Source organism: Rhipicephalus microplus, chromosome 1, assembly GCF_043290135.1.
Source record: "Rhipicephalus microplus isolate Deutch F79 chromosome 1, USDA_Rmic, whole genome shotgun sequence".
Lineage (NCBI taxonomy): Eukaryota > Metazoa > Arthropoda > Arachnida > Ixodida > Ixodidae > Rhipicephalus > Rhipicephalus microplus.
The window spans coordinates 283,864,348-283,891,805 of record NC_134700.1 but is presented as its reverse complement, the minus strand read 5'-3'; the positions used below and the strand labels follow the sequence as shown (position 1 = coordinate 283,891,805).

The following is a 27,458-nucleotide window of genomic DNA, read 5'->3' as shown; positions in this document are numbered from 1 at the left end:
TGGCGTCACTACCTAAAAATGCCCTGCTGAGGCTGTGACTTCAGCCTTTGTTTTCCGTTTGTGCAGTATAGAAAGGAGGCGTTTCTTCTTCACTGTGAAAAAGGTCTATACCGAGTGAAGTTCATCATCGGTAGGTGACACGCCTGACACGTCGATCGGCGACACTCTTAGGCAAGTCACCTGCAGAAAAAACAATGCGGTTTCGCCGCATAGCTGTGGTTGCTATCCGGGCCTACGCGCAACTCCACTGCCTAAAGGCAGCATAAACAGTAACTCTAGGGGGCAGTTGACACCACTTCCCCGTGGTCTCGCCCTTGCCACCCGGAAACTATTGCTAGAGCCCTTCCCTACATATGCGCGTACTTTGCACATCCAGCGCAGTGGCACCGCATGGGGAAATTAAGACACATTTCGAAAGTCCTGCGTATCTGTATTGGCACCTGTTCTGATACCTGTACCCCACTTACCCTAAACCAGTCCCTTATTAAAATCACACAAGCTGTTGAGTTGCAGGTAAATAAAATGTATATAGAAAACAAACAACTTAATAATAAAAACGCCTCTGGATGGTTATAAGCACTTTTGTAATGGCTCTGCAAACGTGTAACAATAAACTTAGTATTCTTCATCGCTGTAGGGAGATGGAGCCGGATGTTTATTGCCTTATTTGTGTCATGTTTTTCCCTGTTGAAGTCCCCGTCTCAGGCTTATTATCTTCTCTAAAACTGTGCATGCTGTGCGACTTTCTCGCTTACGAAGTCCTTCAGTATGTCTTCTCCCCCAACCTCTTTATGGTTGGGGGGAGAACTAGTTGACCTTCATTTTCCCATTCTATCTCGTTCACCTCAGTCTTTTTACTTACGTCCTACATCTGCAGACGAAGTCTTTCAAATCATGTCATCTCTTAAAACCAAAGGGCCAGGCTTAGATTCCATTCACCCGTCTAAGATAAAGCTCGTGGCACGTGATCTGTCTCCTATTTTAGCTGAAATAATTAACAAATTGTTCAAAGCAGGCGCATTTCCTGATGCTTTAAAGGTAGGAAAGATAACACCTGTTTTCAAAAAGGGCGATCGTTTGTCAACTAATAATTATCGTCCGATTTGTGTACTTCCTTTCTTTAGCAAAGTAATCGAAAAGCTTTTTTACTTGCGTTTGATGTGCTATCTGCTTAAATTTAACCTACTCTCTCCCCACCAATTTGGTTTTCGACCTGGCTACTCGACAGAGGTCGCCTTGCTCAGCTTTACTGACCGAATTAAACAAGCCATAGACGATGTAAAACTTACTGGGGCAGTTTCTATTGACCTCACGAAGGCTTTTGACACAATTAACCACCGGATCCTTCTGTGTAAACTTGAATCTTCCGGAATTGTGGGTCCCGCTTTGCAGTTCATTCGCAATTACTTAACAAATCGCTCACAGGTAGTTTATGTCAATAACATTGCGTCATCTGCTAAGCCAGTTACCATGGGCGTCCCTCAAGGTTCAATCTTAGGCCCCCTTCTATTCCTACTTTTTATTAACGACCTACCTGATTCCCTTGACCATACTAACTGTCCTCTTTACGCCGATGACACTACTATTTTTACCTCCCAGAAAACAACTGCTGAACTTGAAAGTAGCTTAAACTCCGATCTCTGTAATATTTATCAATGGTGTGTTAACAATCATCTTTATATGAATCCCTCTAAAACTGCATTTGTGGTGTTTTCATCCGCACAGAACACATTTCCCTCACCAGTTTCCGTATCTCTTAACAACCATATTATTTCCGTATCGGATCATGTGAAGTTCTTAGGCGTAATACTAGACAAGCATTTGAAATATAACTATAATGTACTCTCAATATTAAAAAAAGCTTCTTTTGGCATTCATGTTCTCATTAAAGCCCGCCCTTATTTTCAGTCACGCATTATTTTATCATTATACTAGGCATATATTCATAGCCATCTTTCCTATTGCATTTCATCCTGGGGTAATACATATGCCAGTCACCTGGAGCCCCTTCTACATCTTCAGAAACGGGCACTACGTCTGATCGCCTTCGCTCCATTTCAATCGCCTTCTACGCCACTCTTTATTTATTTTTCCGTGCTTCCAATTAATCTTTTATTCACTCTAAAGTTAGCTATATTGATGTACCACCTCATTTATCATGGTCTATGTGTTTCAGGGCTATCCACACAACATCTTGTCAATACTAATAACACCAGGTTTTCAGCTTGTCACAATTTCCTTCTCCCTAAAGTGCGTAGCAATTATGGAAAACTAACTCTTAAATTTACAGGTGTATCCGTATGGAACAACATACCACTTGAAATAAAGTTATGTCCCACATTCTATTCGTTTCGCAAAATGTTTAAAGAGTACCTAATCACAAAACGTGTTTTCTAAACTCTGCCGTCGTGCCTTACTCCTAATTTTAGTATTTATTTTACTCACTATACCACTTGCTGTTACACAGAACTTTTCTTGCCTTGTTATAAAATTTTAACCATTATTTGCTTAATTCGCACAAAGTGTTTTCACTGCTTGCTGCATTGTTATCGCACTTGACTTATTCTCTAACGGAGGTCCCCCCGACAGTTTTCTAACTTCAGGACCTCCTCTGCACTGTAGAATTTTATTCATGTAAATGTATGCATTCCTGAAATAAAGTTTGATTTGATTTGATTTGATTTGAATCTCAAGTGGCGTTATAACTAGCTGTATGTCATTTCCTTTTCGTTGTTTCTTCTCTAGTTATTCTAACAAAAATATATTTGTTAGCCGTATACGAGTGGTAGGGAAAGAGCGAGACGTCAGGTTGTGGTTACGAAAGGTAAATTAAACCCTGTTCACTTCCTTCGGGCTGTTTGAGTGCTTAATTGCAGTAATAAGGCCTGTATTTGGAGTCACATTTTGACCCTTTTTTTCTTTTTCTCCGTGTCTAGATATATACATTATTATTGTGAAGCTTACAGTTTGTACCTCGTTTCGTGAAACCATACAGAGAAAAATAAATAAAAAAGGAAAGAAAAAACTAGAAACAAACAAGCGAATGTAATGCTCGACAACGGAAGCTATTTAAGCTAAATGCGTTCAGCGGGCTTTAAAGCATAAGTCCGACGTGCATGTATTGAGCGATAAAAAAAAAAAAAGACCAAGAGAGACGAAGCTTGGGCTATAAAAAGAAAGCCTCGAAAAATATCAATAAAACATGTTTTCGAAGCAGGGCACTTAAGGTGAAGTGGGCAGTGTTTAAGGTCAGTAACAATTTAAGATAATATAAACACGAAAAAAAATATTTCAAAGAGCATAGTTTCGAGTTCAATAACGGATGTCATGTTGTAGCCTAACGCAGTTGTCAAAAAATGAAATTAAAGGGCAGTTTGAGTTCTCTTTTACTTCGAGCAAATGAAAATTTTGGCCACAGCATTTCTCGCTGAGTTTTAGTTTTTAAGCAGTGCAATTATAGCAGCTGTTGATGAGTGGTCTAGGCGTCGTTTGCTAAATTAAGGGGAATGAAGTGGCGGAATTAATTTATCTGCAGACAGGTGAATGAACTGTAATGTTAATTCAGGACTCCGGAGTGGAATCGTCTGCGTGATGGAGTTCGGGTACTAAGCGTACATTTGGCGCAAGTATAATCGACCATTACGTGGAATAAAAGAAAATACTTTCGTAACGTAAAACGTAAACGCTAATGAATCAATTAAGACTGCTTTGCCTTAGCTGAGTGTGTAGGAGGTTACAGTGCACCAGTATCCGTGACGAAATTGACCAATGTTTCAGAAAAAAAAAAAGCAGCTTGCGAGAAACATGCACATGATCGCAAAGTGACAGGCTGCTTAGCCGTGTTGGGTATACGTTCGTTTTGAAGAACCTTTCTTCGTTATACCAGGAGCCTTAAAAAAGATTACACCCTCTCCCAGTAAAGGGAACCTTGAGTATAGCATGCGAAGCAGCACATGAGTCGACTTAAAGTTCCGTTGATTATCACAGGCACCTTGCCCGATGTTAACGCGTCCTTGCAAGTGGAGCACATCAGCAATTCACTGTACCTTCTGTTGCTGTTACTCGTCCCGAACTCTTGTTGGAGCCCGCCGCGCCGGTTCTATTTTTTATTTTTTTTATTTAAGACATACTGCAGTCCGAAGACCAAGTAGGTGGGCAGAGATTAATTACATAGAAAGCATCAATCCACATGGTAAATTGGTACACAATTCTGAAAACAGTCCAACAAGTGTGAAGAAAGAAAAAAGAAAAAAAAATTGCCCGCAGCTTCCCTCGAGGGAACACTGAGGAGGATGCGGAGCATATAATTGGTTAACGGGGTGTTAAAGTGCGACTTACTTGGGTCGATGGCTAAATTGGTTAACGTGGTTGTGAAATGGGGTGTTAAATTGCGACTTACTTGGGTCGATGGCTAAATTGGTTAACGTGGTTGTAGGAGGGGGTGTTAAATGAGTGAACACGTACACACGTATGCGAAAGGGCGGCGCTGGTCGAAGGGACGTCGATCATTGTGTTTGTGGATTCGTTGGAATTCATTTCACCGCGACCTTGGACGTCGACGCGCCGTACAAACCAACCGACGAGCGGCAACTGAGCGAGCGAGCGCCGACCTTGAGTATATATATAGCGCGACGGCGCATGCGCTGTCAGCTGTCGAATGTTCTCGAAGGAGAAGCGCGCGCGGCACAGATGGTGGGCGACGGCGCGACGGCGCATGCGCGCGCGTCAGCTGTCGAATGTTCGAGAAGCGGTGCGGACGGCGCGGACGGCGCACTACAAGGCGCGAGTATAAGATGCTTCCGCATCTAAAAGATAGCAGTACACAAAGAAACATAGCGGCACAGTGAATGTTTAAAATATTGCAGAAAGTACACGCTTTTCAAAATCCGACACATCACGCGCCGAAAACACATTAACAGGCAATCTATTCCACTGCTCGATTGTGCGGGGAAAGAAGGAGTGCTTAAAAAGATTAGTGCGTGCAAAAATTGGAGTTAGATTGTGCTCATGGGTGCTTCGAGTTGAACGAGATAAGCGGGGCTGAATATAAAGTCCTGGTTTAATATTGAATTGTTGGGAATTAAGCAAAAACAGAAATCTTAGACGCGCAACCTGCCTCCTGTGTTCTAGGGTCATTATATTGTTGTTTTCCATGAGAAGCGATGGAGAAGCTCGGCTATGATAGCTGTTAAAGATGAACCGGACTGCCTTTTTTTATTTATTCGAGTTCATCGCCTCACCATGCGAGAGCACGTGCGTTTATCCCGCGCCTGCAGAATCTCGTTCCCCGATGCGATCACGTGATTGCTTTATAGCGTACCAGCCGTTGTAGACTGATTAACATACCCGCCTTTCCTTCCTGTTCCTCCTCCTGACTGTTCCTCCTCCTGAGAGAGTGTAAGGGGGAGAAGCCACAGCCTCTAATACCCCTGTCACACGTGGGACCTTAAGTGCACTTTGAGCGAGTGTACTTACGCTCACAAAGTGTCATTTTGGGGGGTTCGCTGCTACACGAGAAAGAGAAGTGTACTTTGCAAATGATGGCAGTGGCAATTGAAGGATTTGTAACGCAACGTATACTTGTTATTTTTGCGCCTGTGTCTCACCGTCGGACCACGTTGTCTTCGTGGAAGTAGCACCTGCGGCATATGCTACCTTAAATGACTAGAGAACAACTCACCTACACATCGGCTAGTGTACATGGAAGTAAACAACGCGACAAACGCAGCCATTGCTATGCATGTGCTGCCGCGTCCCCCTAGCGGACGTGGCCACAAACAGCCTATTGTGAAAGTAGCGAGGTTATTGTTGTATTTTATGACTTGTTTTATACTTCACAGGATTCATCATAACAAAAATAACGGTTTAAATATAGTATGAGTGCCGCTTTAGCAAGAGCGTCTTTCTGTACACGCCACTGGTACCGAGGCTACACACTTCATCGCAGGCGTCGCAGTGAAGTGAGGTTGGGAAACGCACTTGCCGGCAAGTGTATACTTTGCAGCGAGTGACACTAAACTTGCGCGTGTGACTGCGCACAAATGACACTCGCGGCTAAGTGCACTCGCTCAAAGTGCACTCGAGTCGCTACGTGTGACAGGGGTATTACACAGTCACTTACGCAGGCCTGAACGCGCTAGCGCGTACCAGTCTGTCCCCACTAGGATACAACCCGTTGGTTCATCGTGCGCCTGCAGAATCTTGTTCCCCGATGCCATCACATGATAGCTGAGAGATTCCTGAGAGAGGCCCCGGCGTCATGTACCCAGCACCTTACACAGACCGGAACGCGCTAGCATGTGAGCACGTTCTGACTGCTTGGGCCAGCTGTTGCGCATGTACAGTAAGGGTGGTCACGCCACAGACCGGATCGAACTCCGCCTTAAGCTGCTTCGCATCTAAAATGTGCTTGTAGAAGAAAGTTCGAGTTTCAATCATTGTGATGTCAGGACACTTTACGGGTGCCCATTGCATTGGTTTAAATGTCATGCGTAGGGTCATTGTTACCTAGTGCAAACTGAACGATGCAATGTACGGTGCCTTCCCAAATAAAATTTTATGAAGAAAATCGAGTCAAGACACGTATGCAAATGATGACTTGCCTGATGGATTGTATGATGACAATATTCGTGTCACTTTGATATCGTTATAAGGTCGGACCGGCGTATATATTACCTATGTATTTTCAATGCTGTTGTCGATGCAGATGAAGCCCCATTTATGCACAGCCTTTCAGGCATTTCTTTTACTCGAGCCTTGCGTATTTTTTATGCACTTTTTGCGTAATTAGGCTACCAATATATGAAAACTTGAAAAAATATCTTAGACAGCCAAAGCGACACGTCCTTCACTTTAACAACGAGGTAGCTTTTCTGTCACTTGATGCGGCACAGAGTTAGGCATGCGCACACTTTTGTGTACTTTTAGTTCACGGCAAGGTTTTGAATTCGTCCAACTGAACTATGGGAGAAAAAAAAAGAAAAGAAAGTCAAGAGGCACGCTACGTCTCCGATGTTACAAAGGTGGCACATTGTTGCGTATGAATTGAATTCCTCCAAAAATCAGGTTTCGTGCAAAAGCGCCTCGGTATTCGAGACGACACCTGTAGTCGAGTGTCGCCTTGAAAGGAGACTAAAATCAATTCGTGCTTCAACAATTTTTATGTGACTAGGTGCTGCATTGACTCTCTTTTACGTTCTTACCATTGTTAAGGGGCAGTGCTCTTTTATTCATTCTTTGAAACGTGGGTGCGGGAACATGAAACAGGTCGAAAGAGGGGCGAAATAGCGAGACAAGTGCGTCACATGACAATGACGAAAATTGGTTTCGAAGTTAAAGTGCAAGTAGGCGACGTACGATCGAGCGCTTCATTCAATAAAAAAAAAGACATAAAACAAAAGAGCTTACTAAGGGGTAAACCAAGGCCAGGTATAATACTAGCTGCACCAATGTACCCGTCTACCTTTACGACACGTGCCACTTTCGGTCCTCCGTGTTGAAAAGCCCCGTTTTCGGCTCGACAAAAGGTACCTTCTTCTTGCTGGCTATGCGGGCTGCCTTTCAGCTCTTTGTGGTGTGACACAGGAGCGTCCGTTCATAACAGGCACGTGTACTTCTCAGGTATAGTGCATTAAAATTCTTTTTATCGGCCCAACTTCATGGACGCATTTGTTGCCGTATATGCTACCAAAAAAAAAAGAACCAACCCACAGAGCTATTGTTACATTACACACCAGTTATCTCTGGTTATGTCGCTCGTACCGCCATTTTCAAAAAGCCCACGGAAATGAAGAAGCACGACGGTGTAATGCATTGCGTTATCATTCGAAGTAGGCTTTTGTGAGCCCATAGAGTGAAATATTAGGCTTTGAAAAACTGCAAATTGTTTTAGTGAAAACTCGTACGGCTGTACAAGCGTTGTAATTGCTGCTTTCTTTCTCACGTTCTTAACGGCAGAAAGAAGACTTCCTGGGAAGTGCGATGGGCAGCAGATTAAGCGAAGCGAAACGGAGAAGCGGACTAGTCACTAATGATTATTACATTAGAAAATTCAAAGCGTAAACACGATAGGGACAAGGAAACGTTCGTATCATGCGCTTCCCTGTCGTGTTAGGAGCTCGAATTTGTTGTATGATTTTCGGGCAGATGATGGTCCTTAGGTTGTGCGGATGTGCGGAATAAGGTGTCTGAATATATGTGGACGCGTCAATGAGTTGTTTGTAAGTCTGGCGACAGTTTGAGAATGAACGTGCCTCTTCTGCGTCCTTGTCACGACTTTTTCTTTTTTTTGGCACCTAAACATGAACCAATCGGCCCAGACTTTCACGCTTCCATGTATGGAGCAGAAGAGGCTGAGCTGTCGATAAATCTGCCCAAAGCGTAAGCTGTGTCCAAGCTCGTGTACGTCAAAATGTGAACGATGACTCCTTCCGGTTGCGAAAAGGACCTTGGAAGTTGCTCTGGGACCGAGATTTATGTGTTATTGCCGTACGGTAACCAGTGTATTGACGCATGCACCGTTTGGTAAATTTGTTTGCGGAATGTCGGAATAACCCGCACTTGTGCTGTGGCATTATTTAGGCAGCTAGAATTTGGCCTCGCACAGTGGTTAAACGATAACATAACCAGCAATGTCAACCCTGCTACACCGATGCATTGTAATGGACAGGAAAAACGTACGCTGATAACGCCGTTGAGGTGAAAACACTGTAAGCTAAGCTGATAGGCAAATAGCGAAACGCATGCCATCGCAGTTTTTCTTCTGTGGTGCAGGTTTATTCAGCCAGATCCTTTTAGCAATGACTTTTGAGAAAGCCTATTTATTTCGCAGTTGAGTGAGAAGCGCCCATCACGCCGTTAAGCTTAGTTGTTTTATAGTGAGTCCTATTTTGGCTAGTCACCTTTTTTCTTTGCCATTTCCTCACATTAGCTCCGAATCATGACTTATATACATTATTATATATCATTCTGTCATTTCGCTGTTGCTCATTTCAGTAAAGTATTTTTGTAGAAGAAAGTATTATAGAGACTTGAGCTATTTGGCAGGAATTCACCGTAGAAAAAGGTAGACGTGCGGACACAATCGCTGAAAACTTCGCAAGCGGAGACTGATGACTGGAAAACCCAGTGTTTCGAAATGAAAGTAGGCTCACTACTTATCTGAAAACGCACAGGAATGGCGGTGCGCCCCGTTATTATGAGAGGCGTGTGGACTTTTGCGAAAGATAACTGCTTCGCATAGCATTTCATTTTTGTTTGAGGTAATCGAAAGGTGGCCTACGTGTACGTTTTTTTTTGTAATATTGACATGAAAAGTGCCAAGAATGTGTCTGTCGTCTTTCTTCCTTTTGCTGACTTCGTGTGTGCGGGCTGAAACGACTTGGCTTCCTGGCGTGGTTGCATGCTGTAGCCCTCACCAGCAAAGAGCACGTGCGAGAACCGTTAGCACGAGCCCGAAAGGTCATTTATTGCTTGAAACTTAGGAAGAAACAAGAGCCGAGCGACTTTGCAGAATGCCGAATTCATGAAAGCACTTCCACGATCTTGTTGATAATGGCCGCGCCCAGGAACGTCGCCCAGCCAACCTAGTCTCTGGAGGGGGCTTGCGTGCCATACCCGAGCGTGCACTGCTGCACCCGTTTAGCAGAGTCTGCCTTAATAGTAAGTTTCGCTGGATTGGAAAGACTTGGCTATGCATGCTCCGTGATGCACACAACACCATTTGGACTAGTTGCCGCCGTCAGAGATGTATGGGCACTGGGTTGTAGTGACTTTTGAAAGACCCATTCCCCTTAACCTTTATCCACGAAGATAAAGAAAAAATGACTCCAACGGGTAATGCAGAGGCAGACGTACCGATGATGAACATGGCCTCGACGATGACGTCGGAGATGATTGTCCTGTTGCCGTCCAGCTGCGGCTCCGCGGCTAGCGGCGGCAGCGCACTCCCCGCCGGGACCCCACCGCCCCCCGCCCCGTAGCGGCTCTCGTTGGAGGTTCCCAACTCCAGCCGAGAGCTCCCGTTCAGGCCCGCCGCCATCAGGGCGATCCGTTGCTGCTGCTGCTGCACGGTGTGGCTCTGCGAAGACAGATGAGAAGAGTAGCCGTCAGCTGTGGCAGGACTTATAGCATTACTTGTCGGTGGGCGTGCTGGTACGTGCACTACTCACGAGAGGAAAGAAGCTCAAGTTGAAACAAGAGGTAAAGATAGAGAACAGGACGTGTAGACTGACTAGTGTAGCATTTAGCGAGATGCATGGTTTTGAACGAAACACATGGCATGCTGTTCAATTCGATTTCTTTCTGTTGTAGTGAAAACGTTTGATTGATATGTGGGGTTTAACGTCCCAAAACCACCACATGATTATGAGAGACGCCGTAGTAGAGGGCTCCGGAAATTTTGACCACCTGGGGTTTTTTAACGTGCACCCAAATCTGAGCACACGGGCCTACAACATTTCCGCCTCCATCGGAAATGCAGCCGCCGCAGCCGGGATTCAATCCCGCGACCTGCGGGTCAGCAGCCGAGTATCTTAGCCACTAGACCACCGTGGCGGGGCATGCAAGTTACATAGTTCTTGTTTTCTTGTTTATAATATCATGTTCGCGCTACAACCTTTACATTGTATTTCAGTGCTTACATATTTTTTTATTGACACAATACTTCAGACCTTAATGGGGTCCATGCAGGAGGGCATCACATAAATACATACATTCACAGAAACCACAACGAAATAACACAAGTTTAAAAGACAAAAAGTAACAATAAAAAAGCTCCAGTATGATTTTAAATTTTTCTATTGTTAGAGCTTTCGAACTAGATTACTGGGAGCAATGTTTTGAGGCCATTGGATGGACGTTGCTATGAAAGCAGTCTCTTTGATGCGATGGCGTTACTTAGCCCCATAAAAACTCAGACGTGGCAGAAAACAACAACAACAACAACAACAACAACAACAACAACAACAACAACAACAACAACAACAACAACAACAACAACAACAACAACAACAACAACAACAACAACAACAACAACAACAACAACAACAACAACAACAACAACAACAAAACCGAAAAGTGTCTTTATCATATTTTCAGCACCACACAACAAAAATAACTACCGAGCCATGTATAATCAGCTGCTGTTGCGTCACAACCATTCTGAACTATAATCTTTTTCAGTTAAAAATGATTTTTTTTCTGTTAAAGCACTGAAAACTGCGTACACGCTGTCGGGAAGAACGTACCTGCATCTCTCCGAAGCAGGCACTGTAAGGCACGACGACGGCGACGTATACCGTGGCGACCAGGATTAGCCAATCCCAACAGGTCTTGAAGGCCCCGTAGTGGGAGATTATGAAGCGGGATTTCTTGATGGCCGCTGTCTTGTATTCAGGCAGCGCCGTCGAGTGCAGCAGGTTCTGCACGCATTCAGTCAACACAGAAAAGCATGCGAACGGGTTACTGCCTGACTGTGCCTTTAAAAGTGTTACAAAACTGTTGGCGATGAGCATAGCCGTATGTAAGTACTCACATTTACGATCGCAGATGTACGTAGGACCGTTGTCCTGATATTCATCAATGACTGCGTAATCTGAATATGCTGTAGCGATACTGAAGGATTGCTCACAGTGTTGTGAAAGCTTTCTGCGTGAACGTTTACAACCCTGAGAAACTGCAGCAATGTATTTGTAACTTTTCGTCTGAATATTCTTTGAAAGAACACTGCTTTTTTAAGTGTTAAAATAGAATGAATCTTCTTAATCTGTTATGTAACATTGCTACCAACCTAGTGCTCGCCTCCAGCACTTGCCTTTTGCCTCTAGTGAAGTACTTTCCTCTGGTGATACAGCGTTGACATACCTTGAGAAGTTAAGTCTAAGACACTTCATGATAAACTCAGTAGCAGGTCTGGCTAACTTTTCTAAAGCGGCAAGGACTACAGTAAGAGCAAGAAAAAAAGTATCTGAGCTTCCGTGCTGTTCGAATCGCGCACGGCACAATTTCAACTGAACAAAGCGGTGAGTATGGTGCCGTTCGAATTGAAGACTCATTTGTTATAACTGCGAGAAGCGTCAAGTGAAGATTCTGTACGTACGCTATTTTAGTATTACGATGTGAATGTATGTTGGCACGCAAATAGAGTACAGACTATTCCTCCTCATGCGAGAACCACGAATGCTTAGGAAATATTTTTTTCACGCATTTCTTGCATATATTATCAATTTCATAACCCAAACAATAGCTACATCATTTAATCGCTCCTTTTAACAAACTTCAATACATCAGAATATTTTATCTCGCATGACGCCATCCAAGAGAAGTAATTTTTCTCGCTTTTATTTTTGAGCGTTGAAGTGTGCATGAGTATGACGAAGAAAATTAGGGCTTCAGGCTGCAACATGTAAGAAAAACAACAGAATATCATTTTCGCGAGAGCTGTTTTCGACTTCCCCCTGAGAAGTTGAAGCAACAGACAGCCGGTGAAATTTACGTCGGGGCGGTGAAACAGCTAATGAGTTAGGCAAACTACCAATCACTGAATAATCGTAAAGCAAATGAGGTTAGCGACAACGAGGTTAAAAAGTTACTGCGTCCCTTGAAGATTACAAAACTTCAGTATTTGTATTCCTTTAAACCTCGCTAGGGAATCTTTTTTCTGTATAATTGAATTACGTGTCTTGTTGCTGACCAACAGTCGTAAACTGTCGAACTGCTTTCATTTTTCGATGTTGCCATTTTTTTAAGGAGCCGACTGAAATTTGCCGTGCTACCAGCGCTGAGCTAACTCGATTTGACCCCGACTAAAACATGGTGCACCAAGGGCTTAAAGCAGGAATGGTTCTGCACTGAAACTTAAACTAGTAACGAAGCATTGCTACACAGGGGACGAACGAATAAAAAAGAATATGTAATTGAATTAGCGACCCAAGTGGGGTCTTGGCTAGGAACAACTGTTTTGCGTGACACTGCAGTTGGACACGCCGTGGTGGGGAGAGAGAGTGATGAAGAGAGCGAGAGAGACTAGCAGGCAATGAATCCCATGCACTGTCAATCTTGAGTACGCCGCTTGGATAGCTGCCCACGGCGCCCGCGTTTCAGCGGAGAATAATTGCAAAAAAAAAAAGACCGTGTACATATATTTATCTGGTCTTAAGATATCCCCAAGTGGTCACGACGTCCCGAATAAATCCGACGTCCCGAGCTACAGGTTTACTGTGTACCGTATGGTCCACAACACTGTTATGTGCGTCTCTAATAATGCGCTGCACCTAAATTCAAGATAATGTAGAAATATTGGTAGTTTATCGCACTAATCTATCGAAATGAGTCATAACTGTCTATCACCATTAGCCTTACGGAAATTCATGCCACTATAGTTTTGTAAAACTATGAAATGTCGATATGCCCTGCATTACACTTTCATTTCATTTCATTTCATTTATTTACTCTCAATGCCGTAAGGCGTTACAGAGAGGAGGGGTACAATATTAAACAATCAAGAGAAAAGACAACAGCGGGGTGGTTACAAAAAGTGATTGCTGACAGTGGACCTGAAGTGCGCAGCGTCGCTTATGGAGACGATGGAGGCTGGAAGGTGATTCCACTGCACGCTGGTCGTTGGGACAAACGAGTTCAGGTAGAGGTTTGTTCGGGAGTTTGGCACACCAACTTTTAACGGATGATCAGTGCGGGATGACACGTATGATGGAACTGAAAAAAGGGATTGTTTTAAGGTATGATTGGTGTAAAATATTTTATGGAAAACACATAGGCGGGATATCATACGACGGGTTGCAAGATCAGGTAGTTGTACTACTTGTTTCATGTTAGTGACACTGGATGACCGGGAATAATCAGAGAGAATGAAACGAGCGGCCCGATTTTGGATAGCTTCAAGTGTGGAGACAAGATTGGCTGAATGTGGATCCCATACAGAAGAGGCATATTCAATCTTCGGCCGTACAAGGGTTTTGTAAAGCTGCAGTTTTAATGAAGTGGGAGCTCGAGAGAAATTTCGTCGAAGGAAGCCGAGCATGCGGTTTGCATTATTGCTAATATATTCAATGTGCGAGTGCCACGAAAGGTTATCTGAAATCTGAACGCCCAGGTATTTGTAGGTGGTAACCGATAATAGAGGGGAGCCATTCAGGAAATATGTGTTTACAGGGGTGTGCTTGATTGTTTGAGTTAACCTCATATATTTGCACTTGTCGACGTTTAGTTTCATCAGCCAGGTGTTGCACCAGGCTGAAATTGTGTTAAGGTCGGTTTGAAGTTGTGAGGGATCAGAAGGTTCACATATATTTCTATATATAACACAATCGTCAGCGAAAAGACGTATTGATGAGGTTATGGTGTCAGGACGATCATTAATATAAATTAGGAAGAGAAGAGGCCCCAATACTGATCCCTGAGGGACACCAGATGTAACAGGACAGTGAGGAGATTCGTTATCATTAACGGCTACATATTGAAAGTGATTCTGCAGAAAACATTCAATCCACCTTAAAATGTTAGGGTCAATGCTCAGTTTGCTAAGTTTATAAAGTAGTAGTGGGTGGGAGACGCAGTCAAATGCCTTCGCGAAATCAATGAAAGTGGGTGGGAGACGCAGTCAAATGCCTTCGCGAAATCAACTGTTCCCTTTAATAGTGGAGCTGTCTGTACACTCGTGTAGGGGACAATATCGCAATCGTGTTGCTCTACAAAACCAAAATACACCAACACAATCTTGCTAAATTAAAGAAAAAAATGTTGCCGACATGCACTAACCGCCCCCCCCCCCCCTCTTTTTCTTTTAATGATAGATTATTCTCGACAAGGTTGAATGAAATCTGTTCCCGTTGTTTCCGTAAAGGCTCGTTGAAACCCAGGATCGCTTAAGCTTCTGAGAGAGGCCACATATTGAAGAACCCTCGTCACGAATGGTGTTAAGTGTCGTCGCCCTTCTAATATGCGGGACCTTGAGCCTTCGTGTGGTAATGAAATGCCGAATCAGCTGAGGTCACTGAACGTCATTGGAAGATTGCTTACGAAGCGACTTAAGCTGCGACACAGCGAAAGACAAATATTATGACAAGCGAAAAGGGATTTCGCAAGACGGTTTATTAAGGACTGTGCTGCTTCAAGTGAGAGTGATGAGACAAGAACGTAGCATAAAAAAAAAGAAAAAAAAACACTTTGACAGCCCAAGAGTGTGTTGTACTTTTGATGTCCGGACATTATGCAGAATAATGATGATGGTAGTTTTTTTTTATGCCTGGAAATGACACACTGAGAGGTCAGCGAGTTGTCGCAAGTGAAGTGTTGCTTTTCACTTGCCTTTTCTTTCATCTCTCTCTCTCTCTCTTTCTCTGTTTTCTGTTTAAATGTACGGTCTATGATGTCACGCTTTTCACATCTGGCAGTGAGAGAAACTATAACACCACAGAATGCGTGTATGTTTAGTCAAGCTTTGCGAAGCGCATGCCTGAAAAAAAAATGTGGGAAATGTTATTTTCTTTTTTAAAGGACAGAATGTTTCTGAAGCAATACGCAATCTTAGAAGCTGGACTGAAAAAGCGAAGTGAAAAAAAGGTTGTCCTGGCTTAAAAAGACATATTTGAACAGGACGGGGAAGAAGATAGCTTTACGATAAAACTTTGATGTCACCATAGTATTGTAGGAAGCAACACGCATTCACGAGTTCGTAAAAAAACAGACTTTTGGGATGGGCGTACCAGAATGCCGTGGGCTACACGAAAACCGACACCTTCGTGTGTCGTACTTTGGGGAGGGCTCTAATTCCTACACTTTGGTACGGATTTCTCTTTAGCTATAAGTCTATTTGGAGGAAAGTTTGGGGCCCTTCGGGTGCGCCGGCTACTGTTCGACGAGAATATTTTTTGCTATACGTCAGCGACAGTGCTTGCGAAACGACGGTTTCTACAGCGGGGCTCCGACGGAGAGGACGTCCATTCTATAGGCATGCGATGGTTCATGTGAGATTCAGCCTAGTTCGGTTGCATGAAGCGTAGGGCCGGAGTGAAAACCTTACTTTCCTGCGCATAAGTGCAAAGGCATGCCACTCAGATTGACTGGCCGAAAAAAAAAGTCAACTAAGAAATGTTGTGATGAAAACGTAAGCACACGATGGACATTATCTCGCACTTCATTTTGTTGTAATCACGTTTTTACTGCGCTTTTTTCCGTTAAAATTACAAGCTGGTCTGTATAACACAATTACGTCAAGTGATTGTGCCACATAAGTTCTCCAATAACGTACATTGGCTTTTTGGCTACGACAATGTAAATCAATCAACCAATCAATCAATCAATCAATCAATCAATCAATCAATCAATCAATCAATCAATCAATCAATCAATCAATCAATCAATCAATCAATCAATCAATCAATGGCCACTTGGTCTGACCTTTTCGCCCGTCTCAATCAGCATCAATAAGTGTAAAAGAAGTAGAGGCTGGTTCTATTTCTTTAATTGCAGGTTCTTCCATACATATTGCTAAGTTTATTTCAAAAGCTGCGTCTGTATACCTGTCGTACGGATATTGGCTGTGATTTCGTCGTAGAGCACTCACTCGTGCCTGCCTTGTTTACTTGTCATGCCTGGGGTGCATATTGCGCGGGGTTCGTGTAATACAGAAAGACTCGCTGATGTTCGGCGGAATCCGTTCTTTTCGGTCCGCGTCTGTGTCGCCTATAAAGGTTTCACTATAGTTCAGCCATTGTACCACTGACCTTCCAGTGGGCGAGAGCTTTAGCCGTTCTAGCAGGCTAGCCCTGTGTGCTTCGGCTAGTTCCTGCCAGGTATTGTGCACACACCATCGACACCGCTGTCCGTCAAACAAAGCAAAACACGACCCGCTACGCAATAGTTTCGCGAAGCGTAAATATTGTTCTTCTCTGCAGCCGCGCAATGTTCTGGAAGACGCTAAATGGCTCGCCAGGGTGGGCGGAAACATGCTAATCAGCGCGCCGTTCCACGCGCCTATAATGGCCACGATGAGAGGTGCATGAATAAATGCCGGCTATTATCGTGCACAGCGGGCATTGTCATTACACATCGAACTCCTCTGACAGAAGAAAGGTAGACGACGGGATGAGTGATGAAATCCTGCCTCGACGCCTCAGAAGACGGATTACCAGCTTCTTTCGGAATGCAAGCGAGCCTTCCTGGCACCCAATTACCCTAAGCCGTTTTGGCGCAATAGCTTTCACGAATAAGTATCGCGTAACTTTTTGACCAGATTACGAGGTTGTTACGCCCTCCCCCTCCCTACGGTAATAATGCAGTGGCTTTATTCCCCAAACGCAATACGCAAGAAAAACAAGAAGAAAAAAAAGGGGGTGGGGTGGGAGGGGAGGGGTGGTCGCTTATACTCATGACACGTACTGTCGTAGAAGTCGCGGGTATCTTGCCATTACCCAAATGGTTGGGACACAGTGCAGATGTCCGCAATACCATCGAAAGTACGCGACTTTGATGGTACCAAGTCCAGCGCGACGGCCAAGTGAATGATATACTCCAGCGATTCCTAGTTTCGTCATCACGTTGGGTGATTCTGTTGGTTACGTTCTTGCACACTTGCGCGCTTACTAGACTCTTGACGTTGATATGCGGCACGTATATGCTGTGCTAGTTTAGATGTCGCTATCCTAATACTAAACAAGAATAGAGAAATGACATACATGCACAAAAGTCGCGTCTCTTTAGTGGTATATGCCGTGTGCGAACCGATAGCGATGCGACGCAACTTCGAGTGAACAGAGCATTTCCACAGACGGAAGCATGCTGCAGCGAGTAACTGGTAGACCATTCGTGTCCCTTTAACTTGAGCATTCTGGCTATTGTAAAATGGTTTAACGACGTTTTCCATTGCCGTTTACGAAATGGCTGTCTGTCTGTCGAAATGGCTGTCTTTACGAAACTAGTCATGCTGAAAATCTCGGAGAAGAAAGACTACACTGTATTCCCGTCGATTTCGTTAAAATTGGCAGCGAAAGTACGCGAAACGAATGGCGTTGGCACAGTGCACGTGAAAACGTTTTGCAAGTCGTCTTTTCGCACATTGCGAAACATTGAATCACTCCAATGCGTTCCTTTGTTTACGCATAATTGGCGAGTTTCTTTTACTCATCGAGGAGTAAAAGCCTCGAAAAGAATGACTGAATTTATCAATGAAATGTCTCGTTAGCTTGTTTTGTTGTAAGATTTACCCGCTGAGAAATGTACATGGGGAAGTGTCTTGTCTTGGCGTCAGGCTGCGTAGAGCTTAGTTAAATTTTTTTTTATCGGAACCATGAAAGAGAACACAGCCACTTTCTTAACTTTGTGTGTACTTGGTTTTTCCTACTTTATTGCTAACGGGAAACCACGTGCTGATTGAAACGATGTGCCAACTAGTTCAACATTCGACCTTGATCAAAAGTGTAATGCCTGCATCAAACATCGGATCATATACTATTGCGCGGTCTTGCATTCCTGAAACAGTAGGTTGTGAAATTTGCCTGAACACTGCTTGAATATCATAACAGTCACAGCTTACAGGTCAGCCGAAAATGAGAAATACCCGCCGCAGTCACATAGTGGTTGTAATTATTGACTGCTAACCCGAAGGTCGCGGGATGGAATCCCGTCCATGGCAGACTCATTTCGATGGATGCAATACGCTATAGAGACCCGTGTGCTTAAGTTCAGGCGCACGTTAGCGAACTACAGGAGATCGAAATTTCATATCGTAGCTTTGGGACGTAAAACTTCCTCGAATACTATTATTAACGTAGGAAATAAGAGAAGCTGCTCACGTTGTTGAGCTTGAGCTTGGACATCTTCTTTTCGTGGCGGTAGTGACCCGAGAGTTGATAGAGGACCGCCCGACTCCGTCTCCGCTGGTAGTTGTTGTTCTGCACGCAGCCCTCCAGATCCACGTTGCCGTTTGCGTCTGCGCAGTGGTTGTTTCCCGCTAAGTTAGGCTGCGAGATGATGATATTAATGATGATGATGGTGATGATGACGATTTCAGAGAAGACGCAGGGGAGACCTCGCGTCACCCGGCTACGAGAAGTTTGCGGTGGCAAACGCGAAAACGGGAACGAACGCTATTAAACACCTGGTCATCTAAACCGAACAAGTGAGTGAATGAGGAAGGTGAGAATGTTGTAGGTTGCCGGCGGATCCAGCCATACGAAATTTTCCTTGTGAAACAAGAAAAATAGCGACAGAAAGTTCTTGGTACCAAGTTTTTTCAGAGACAGTCAAAGCTTCCACACCCTACAGCAGACCGGCATGCCTGATCACTTCAGATATAAGAAACGCTACTAAAAAGGTAAAAGTGGTGTACACTTAGCTTTGTCGGAAGTACATTAGGTATCGAGGATGAGGTCCAATACGAGCTGCACGTATACTTCGTACACTTCGTTCATGACGCGTTCGCGTGAGTAACAAAAAAAAAACATGCATGCGTGTATGTGAGCGTGCATGTGGACTGCGTGCCTGTACTTTGCCCCTTTCGTCTTTGCCCTGATCTTAGCAAGCAACAGCTGCGTATGACCGGGAAAAAGGGCGAGACGCGTGCCCCACACCATGGAGTTTCCTAGGAATACACTGCAGAAAAATCTGGCGCTAGTGTATATGGAAGCTGCAACATATGACACTTCAGTTATCATGGGAATGATAGGTATTGCATGGATTTGTCTAATATTCTTTCTTTCGGCTGCGTTCAGCTCCATGTCACCTGCAGTCGCTTTTACGGGAGACGAAGTTCAGGGGACGTTCAATTCGACATCATCGCTTTGAGCTTTTACGCTCACAAACACAAATAGGGCTTCGAAGTTTAAGATCTATTCTGTCATCCGGAAGAAACGCCAAAACGTAACAATAAGCAAAGCCACAAACACGTTTGAGGCCGCAAGTGCGTTGATTAGGCAAATTCATGTGCTGTCTATTATTCCCACAGTGAATGAACGATCTCAGCGCCGGAGTTTCCTCGAGCAAATTTCGTATGGAACCGTATGGTAAGTTCAACTAACCGTGCCGGCTGTGTTTCGATGGAGGCAAAAATCCAGAGGCCTGCCTGCACGCTTCAACTTAGGCGCACAATGAAGAGCGGATGTTCTGGAGCCGAAATTTTCAGGGCCGCCATTCTGCCATTTCTGATTCATGATAACATTATTTAGGGCCGTAAAACTCTAATATTTATTGTAAATGTTAAGAATCCAACTTAGTTTTTACCTGCACATTGTTAAGAAGTTCGAAGTATCTCCCGTGATTTATTTAGTGCCAGTGCCGGGAAGTGTCACACTGACGCTGATTCAGAGCAGATATAAAGTGGAATACAAAAGAAAAAGACGGTACTACTGTGGCTGCAACTGATTTTTACGCGCAGCTAGGTTTGCACGCCTGCAGTACGCTATCTTTTATTTGTGCGACCGCGTTTGTTTTACCTTTCTAGGCATCCATAGATATCTGCGCTTGCAGCGATGTGAACTGGTCCCGGCAGTGTTAACCAGCGCAACTTCTCGCCGGGACAGAGTTAGAATTCGATCGCAGCAGATGCCACTTTCCATGGTTTTCCAGGCCATCCGGTTATTGCGTACCAATAAATACGAATGTGGCCCAGGGAATGAACACTACCGTGATTCAAGGGTCCGGCTAGGAGGTAGGGCACGATCTACATCTTACCAGCACTAAGACCGAATGACAAGCTGCTGTGGTTATGCTCAACGCTCAAGGCCACACGTATGCATTTTTTGTGCGGGACTGGGCTGCCGTCTATACGTTATGAAAATGGGTCGGCTTTCGATTTCCCAGCTCGTGTCGCGGAGACAAGCGGAAAAAGAAACTCGGTGGACAAAAGTAACACTTGACAGACACGACGAATAAACTTATATGAAGATAGTCAGATTGAGAGAAATATTGAGAGCGATATATAGCAAGTAGGATAACAAAGAAGATGGACTGGTGAGGAAAATAACGGGACGACTAGCAGGCTGGACTCGGTTTAGATTATATTGGGAGAAAAGATAAAAATTTCGGGATGCAAAGAAAGGATCAGTTTTCTTCAGTGTAAATTATAATATTAGGGCTTGCGGTAAAGTAAGAGGCGACAATTTAGTCTGAAAGACTCTATGATACAGTGTTTACTTTAATGACTCGCTTGTTGTGTTTGGAACGTCAATCTAAAGTAGTGTTTAGGCATCCACAATTGGCTGTAAATGTGTTTACTTTTTTTCAATAAAAGCTATAATTCCAGTAAGTCAGCTTTCTGAAGGCTACATAGCAATAAGTCAAAACATTTACGTGACACCGGCATGAATAATCGACGTTCTCGTTTCCATGATTAATTAAAAACGAACTATGCTGAAATTTACTAACCGGCTGTTCATATTCAATGAATTAGACGGAATCCCTTTGTTGTGGCGTCTGCTGTAATTCAAGCGTGGCCTCCAAACATTTCAGACTGACCAACCTCCTAGAACATTGTATTGCTGTGGCATATAATGCGATAGTATACCGAGTTCGGCCGTCTCGTCCGCGTCGTCCGTCTCGATCTCGGCCATCTTGGACTTTGTGATGTCCTTGTGCGATGCCAGGAAGAGGACCACTTCGTGCTTCTCGTTCTTGATGGGCACGATGTCCAGAAGGCACCAGAATGGGCTTCCTGCGAAGCGAGCATTCAAAAATCATTGTACTACATGGCTATGGATGGAGGCACGCAATCAAGTGCTTTGATATCGTTGTTGTTTTGCAAATTAAACAGGAAATATTTTATACGCATATCATGCTTCTAATTAGAATTGATGTAACGCGAGTGTGTCAATTACAAATTTGTGACACTTGTTAATAGCATCATTCAGTAACTGTCAACGACGTGACTTTCAACGCAAACAATATTTTCAATTGAACGATTCTACAGGGGTCATTCATATTTGCGTTCCCTAAGCTAGTGCTACGCAAAAGCCGTCTCACACACTTGAATGTCAGGCGCGCTGATTCTTTTAAATAACTTTACGAGACGAGAAGTTGTGTTATTGATCAAGTGAAAGGAGCATATCATTTCGCATTTAAGCATCTGATATGAGATATATTGTGCCAAAAAAAAAAGCAAAATCTCAGCATATAACCAACAGATTTGGTCATGGACAAGTCTGCACAACTAGACTTTTCGTTCTTGAGAAGTCTTGTGACTTTTGTGCAGACTTGTCTTTTGTTTTGGGTGACCCTGACAACTATGAACAACATAACTTGTTTGAGTTCTCGCGTAAAGGACAAGCCTACTTGTAATGTAGCAAATTGGGCTAGTTGGAACGTACTCATGACGGTCATCACACGCGTGAAATAGCTGAAGCATTTGAGATTGTAAAAAGCAAGAGACAAATGAGCGAGCTAGCCTTCAGTCGCTCTCACGGATCCTGAGGTTCCATGCCTGGAGCATATATAATTAGATGCTTGGTCAAGGACGAAAAGAATTTTTAGTGCCTTCCTCTATGTTTATACATGCCAGGTTTTTTCGATTAAACTTGCAGTTGCTAGACACAGCGCTTGTGTCGTTTACCTCCATGTCTACCGCGTCCTTTTTAGCGGGTACCATAATGAGGTCCACTAGAGTCTAATAAAAAATAAAAAAACGAGCCCTTAATGTTCCCCTTTTTAGGTCAACCGAAATGAGGCTGGGTGGAAGTCATTCACGGCCTGACAATACATCTGTGGCACCTTGTTGATATAAACATGATAGTGACCACAGAGTTGAAATTCGACTGCCACACAGCTTAGTACCAAGCGACCTCAAAGACCCTCAGCTCCTCCCTGGAGAAGTGCGGGAAGGCATTAACGGCGTGACGAACCATTCTTCTTGTAGAAGATGACCTCGAGTTTGAGCTCGGTCTTGTTCTCGAGCGCGTCGTCTATCTCGCGTATCGCTTCCTCCTTGGTCTCGGGCCCGTAGAGGAAGGCGCAGGCGCATCCCTTCTGCATGATCTGCGCCCGCGGGTAGCCCGTCAGCTCGCAGAAACCGTCTGAGCAGTACACGATGGGGAACAGCGCCGGCACCTGTGCATTGCCCAGCACGAAGTTGCTGTCTGCAAACGAGCGAGACGGAAAGTACGAGTGTGAGTTGTTTTCTATAGAACGCGGTGGGCTCAATACACTTGCCAGCAGGCAAAAAAAAAAAAAAAAAGGTGTTTCTGCTGTCTTGGTTACGAGCGGCGCCAGTGAACACTCATAGGTTTACATCCACCCAAAAACGCAATAAAAAGAACTCGTACATGAGCGCCACCGTAGCTCGATCGGTAGAGCATCGGAATCGTTATCTAATGGCTGTATGCGTGAACACCGCTGGATAGTTGTCTTTTCGTTCACCTTAATTAGCGCGCATTCATAGCATATTTACTGCATTGTGCTGTTAAATGACTAATTATAACATTCTCTATACCTCCCTTATCTTAGTGTTTTGGTTTCGTCAGGCTGTGTCGAAGAAAGAAAACAAGCCCTTGACCCATTCCACATACCTAGTCACTCCGATAAATTAAACGCATACATGCGTGCTCAATTGTTAGTGCTCGTAAAAAAAAAGCTTCTGAGATGCTTTTTCTAAAAAAATATATGAAGATAAACAAGAAAAAAAAGAAAGTGAGCTAGACGGCACTATGTAGCGTTTTATGCACACAATAAAACTGATGTATAATAGATGTATTCTTACATTTTTCTGAGAGATATTTACATGGTTTTGACGAAAAACTGGCACACAACTCACTCGCACAGCCAAGTTTACAAATCTACCCCGTCCTTCGCCCTTTGAAATATCTTGATTTCATTTGCGTATATAAACGCACACAAACATGCATGCGCGAAGATACATAAAAAATGGATGACCCCTTCTCCCCCCCGCCCCCATACAAAAAGAAAGTTCTGGCTACGTTTCTGGGGCGATTAGGCACTAGCTGTAAATCATGCGTCTCTCACCACACTTGTCACAATCACCAATATATGACAGAAGTTAGTAATTTTTTTTCTAAACATTAACAGTGGTGTTCCAACTATGCTCCTACTTCACCTTACTACGTACATAGTAATCAATAATAAATTTTGTACCATAGGACAAGAAGATCTGCGATAACAATAACTACTGGAGTTTAAAGTCCCGAAACAAAGTTATGATCATGAGAGACGCCGTAGGAGAGGCCTCCAGAAAATTTGGCTATCCAGGGTTCTTTTAGGGGGACGTACATGTATAAGTACATGGGCTTCCAGCATTTTCGCCTCCCACCAAATTATGGCCGCTGCGGCTGGGATTCGATCGCGCGACCTGCGTTTACAAGCAGATCTAGGCGATGACGTATGCAACGAACCGTGAACCTCGTAAGCTCCTATTTAGGACTTATGTTGTGTGTGTGATGCCACACAGTGCGCTTGAAATAAGCTATATTTGAGTGGACAAGTGCGTTGTCTTCAAGCGCTACAGATGCAGCTCATGTGGCATTCTGGGAAGATGAGCTGTGAGGTCTCGTTGCCGTGGAAACGCTCAGCTTCGGTAAATCTAAAGAGAATGGAAGATTTCAAGCAGCATAAAAATGAAGCTCGGTATCTAGATGAGTCGACTGATGATAAGAGACGGAGTGACTATGTCTAAGGCACGTGTAGTCGCAGAAAGTTAGGCTAACCATCAAAGAGGAAGATTGATATGGTTTTACCAAATTTTGAAAAACGACGTTAGCTATGCCGGCGAGAATGCACAAAAGATTGAGCCTGCTTAATATGAAGCGGTAAACAAAGCGAGACACGAAAGGGCTCACCCTGTTTTCGAATAAAGATTGTTTGCTTCACGGAAAAAAAATAAAGGAACAAGGATGTTCATATTTATTCGGTAAAGATTTTTGATTAAAAAAAAGCTGGAACTTAAGCACGATATTTGAGTTAGTTGCATTTAATATTATGAATAATTGTTTAACAAAAAAGAAAGTTTTCAGGCATGATTCTGACAGTACATTGACCAATTTGTTGTAAACCTTTAATGAACTTCTTGATTGGTGACTATTCTTTCAAATGCGAAAAAGTAGGATAATATATTACCACATTATAATTTAAAAACCACATTGCTTTAGCGGGCAATGTGAAAAAGAAAAAAAAGAAAGTAAAGAGATTATGGCAATTTGCGGACGAAGAATTCAGTGCAAGAAAAAATTTTAGACGCATACTGATGTGCCGAGCGGCCATAAAGAATCCAGTGCAAGAAAAAATTTTAGACGCATATTGATGTGCCGAGCGGCCATAAAAAGGCGAGTAACTGCTTCTTCTAAAAATGGAATAAAAAAATCTTTTCAAAAGATTGGAAGCCACGAAGCTTAGGTGCAGCCAAACTATGAAGTTCCTCGTGAATTGCGACAAATATAGCAACCTTTCTTCAGACAGCAAGCAGGCAGCTACTGCAATTTCAATTTAGAGTAACCAACTGTTGCCATAGAAGCGACATTTGGGCGAGTTGTAACTGGCTAAACGTTTTCAACAGGGAGTCCTAAAAGTAAGGACTCAAGATAAGTTGTGTTTTTCTTCCTGCCTTATGTACAAGTTTTTTTTTTAGTGGCTCATTCAATATGTTTGTGACAATTGTTGCCTAGTAGAAGTAAACTACAGTGAAACTGATAGTTGTGCGAGCGAGGAGGTATTCATGGTAGAACTTGTAACACAGGACATGAAGAGGAGAGGAAAACGAGCTTTTTGTCTTCGTTCTATGTGGGTTTGTCAACAGTGCGAGCTAAAAAATTCTCCGTGAGTAGAAATATATGTTTGTTATTTAGGGATCTATCTTGGTTTCTTGCGAACGCGCTCAATCGCCGCCATCTGGGACTGATAACGTTGCAGTTTTGTGTCCGTATCAAATAAGCAACACAGTGATAATGTGAACTGGAACACACCAAGTCGCTTGGCCCAATACGATTTCATGACCACGGTCATTTCATATTACAATATAGAAAGCCGGCAAAACAATCAATGATCAGTTCGAGACGGCGGCGCTCATAAATCGAAACTAAAATACTGTATACATTACCAGGAGCTCGCAAACTGCTGTTATCATGAGAAAATTGACTGAGCAGAATTCCAGAGTCATCATCTTTCTATATTTCCCTCTCTCGCTGGTAATATTTTTTTTCCATACGTTTCTTTTTTCATTCCTCACTCAATCGAAGTTTCAAAACAACAGTGGTGGCGGTGCTCTATTGATGACTCGAATGACAAGGGTTCGATTCCGGCCGTGGCAGACGCGTTTTGGTGGAGGCCAAATTCTAGAGCCGCGTGTACTCTGAAGTATTAGTGCACATCGAAAAACACCAGATAGTCGAAATTTCTGGAGCGCACCTTTACGGCGTCTCTCATAATCTTATCGTAGTTTTGGCACGTGAACACCTCTGAAATTGTTATTACGAAGTTATGAAACTTAAGGCAAGCTGAGGAGAACAAGAAGAAATAAAAGGCGAAAAAAGGACACTTCCAGACTCTTAAAAAAGTGAGAAATGAGTTAATTGGTAGTGATCACGATTGTATGTGAGGAAGCCTTGTTCGTAGAACCTTGCCCCAGCTGTGCGATTTTGGCAAGAGACGAGTGGCAGTTACCAGACAGTAGCTTAGTAGAAATCATTTTCGGAAGGAGGTGGGCACCACTCCCATCCGAAGTCGGGACCGGGCAAGCCGATGTGGTCGAGTGTCATTTTATGCTCCTTATGCTATGGCAAAAACAATTAAAGGGGGGGGGGGGGAGGGAGGGAACACGGGTACGGTGTGCCACCTCCTGGCTATGGGACTGTTACCAGATGCAGAAGCTGCAGCCAGAGCAAACAAATCGTATGGAAAACAAGGTGTGGGAGCAAGGCCCACTGCAGCTGCAGAAACAAGGCTCGACAAATAAAACAAGACAGACATCAATGAAAGGAATACGAATAAAAGAAAACGAACAGCGCAAAAAATAAACAAACAAACAAACATACAAAGAACTGAAAAATGGAAACGATGCACTTCAGCAAGGCGTTGTGCTTAAAGTGTCCCCAGTGAGTACGAAAGCAGTCTGAACTAGCGAAGCGTGTGCAAAGAAGCTGCGTCGACTGTCGCAAGGGAGAACGCCATCAGTTTGCTTGCGCCGTAGCTTTATAGCATATGCGAACTTTGTTTCCGAATCAGAAGCTATAGGCCTCAGAAGCTATAGGCCTTTCTGACTCCTTCAAAGCATTTTGGCTTGTCATTCGTTTTTGAGTATTGTTCCAGCAAGGTGACGTGCAATGTAGGTCACGCAAGACACAGTTCGTTTATCTCGACAGTTTTAGCTTTCAGCCCCCAGTGACCAATATCAGCTTTCCCGTATTTATCGAGGCATTTCGTCTTGACATCCACTTCCACGGGTTGCCTACGGCGGGCGCACTAGCTAATAATAATTTATGCTCACTAACTTCCAAAACTTGCTTTGAACT

At 43.7% G+C, this 27,458-nt stretch overlaps 1 protein-coding gene across 2 annotated transcripts in view; it reads right to left on the bottom strand.

The window, feature by feature from the left end:
• Nucleotides 1–27,458, bottom strand: part of LOC142818037 (voltage-gated delayed rectifier potassium channel KCNH8-like) — a 366,747-nt gene that overhangs the window by 37,636 nt on the left and 301,653 nt on the right. For both annotated transcript variants that reach the window (XM_075896227.1, XM_075896232.1), the window contains 5 exons: nucleotides 22,848–23,081; nucleotides 21,518–21,664; nucleotides 18,810–18,946; nucleotides 11,247–11,420; nucleotides 9,856–10,078 (listed from right to left, as the gene is read on the bottom strand). In XM_075896227.1, the coding sequence (XP_075752342.1) occupies nucleotides 9,856–10,078; nucleotides 11,247–11,420; nucleotides 18,810–18,946; nucleotides 21,518–21,664; nucleotides 22,848–23,081 (915 nt within the window). The remainder of the gene's footprint in view (nucleotides 1–9,855; nucleotides 10,079–11,246; nucleotides 11,421–18,809; nucleotides 18,947–21,517; nucleotides 21,665–22,847; nucleotides 23,082–27,458) is intronic.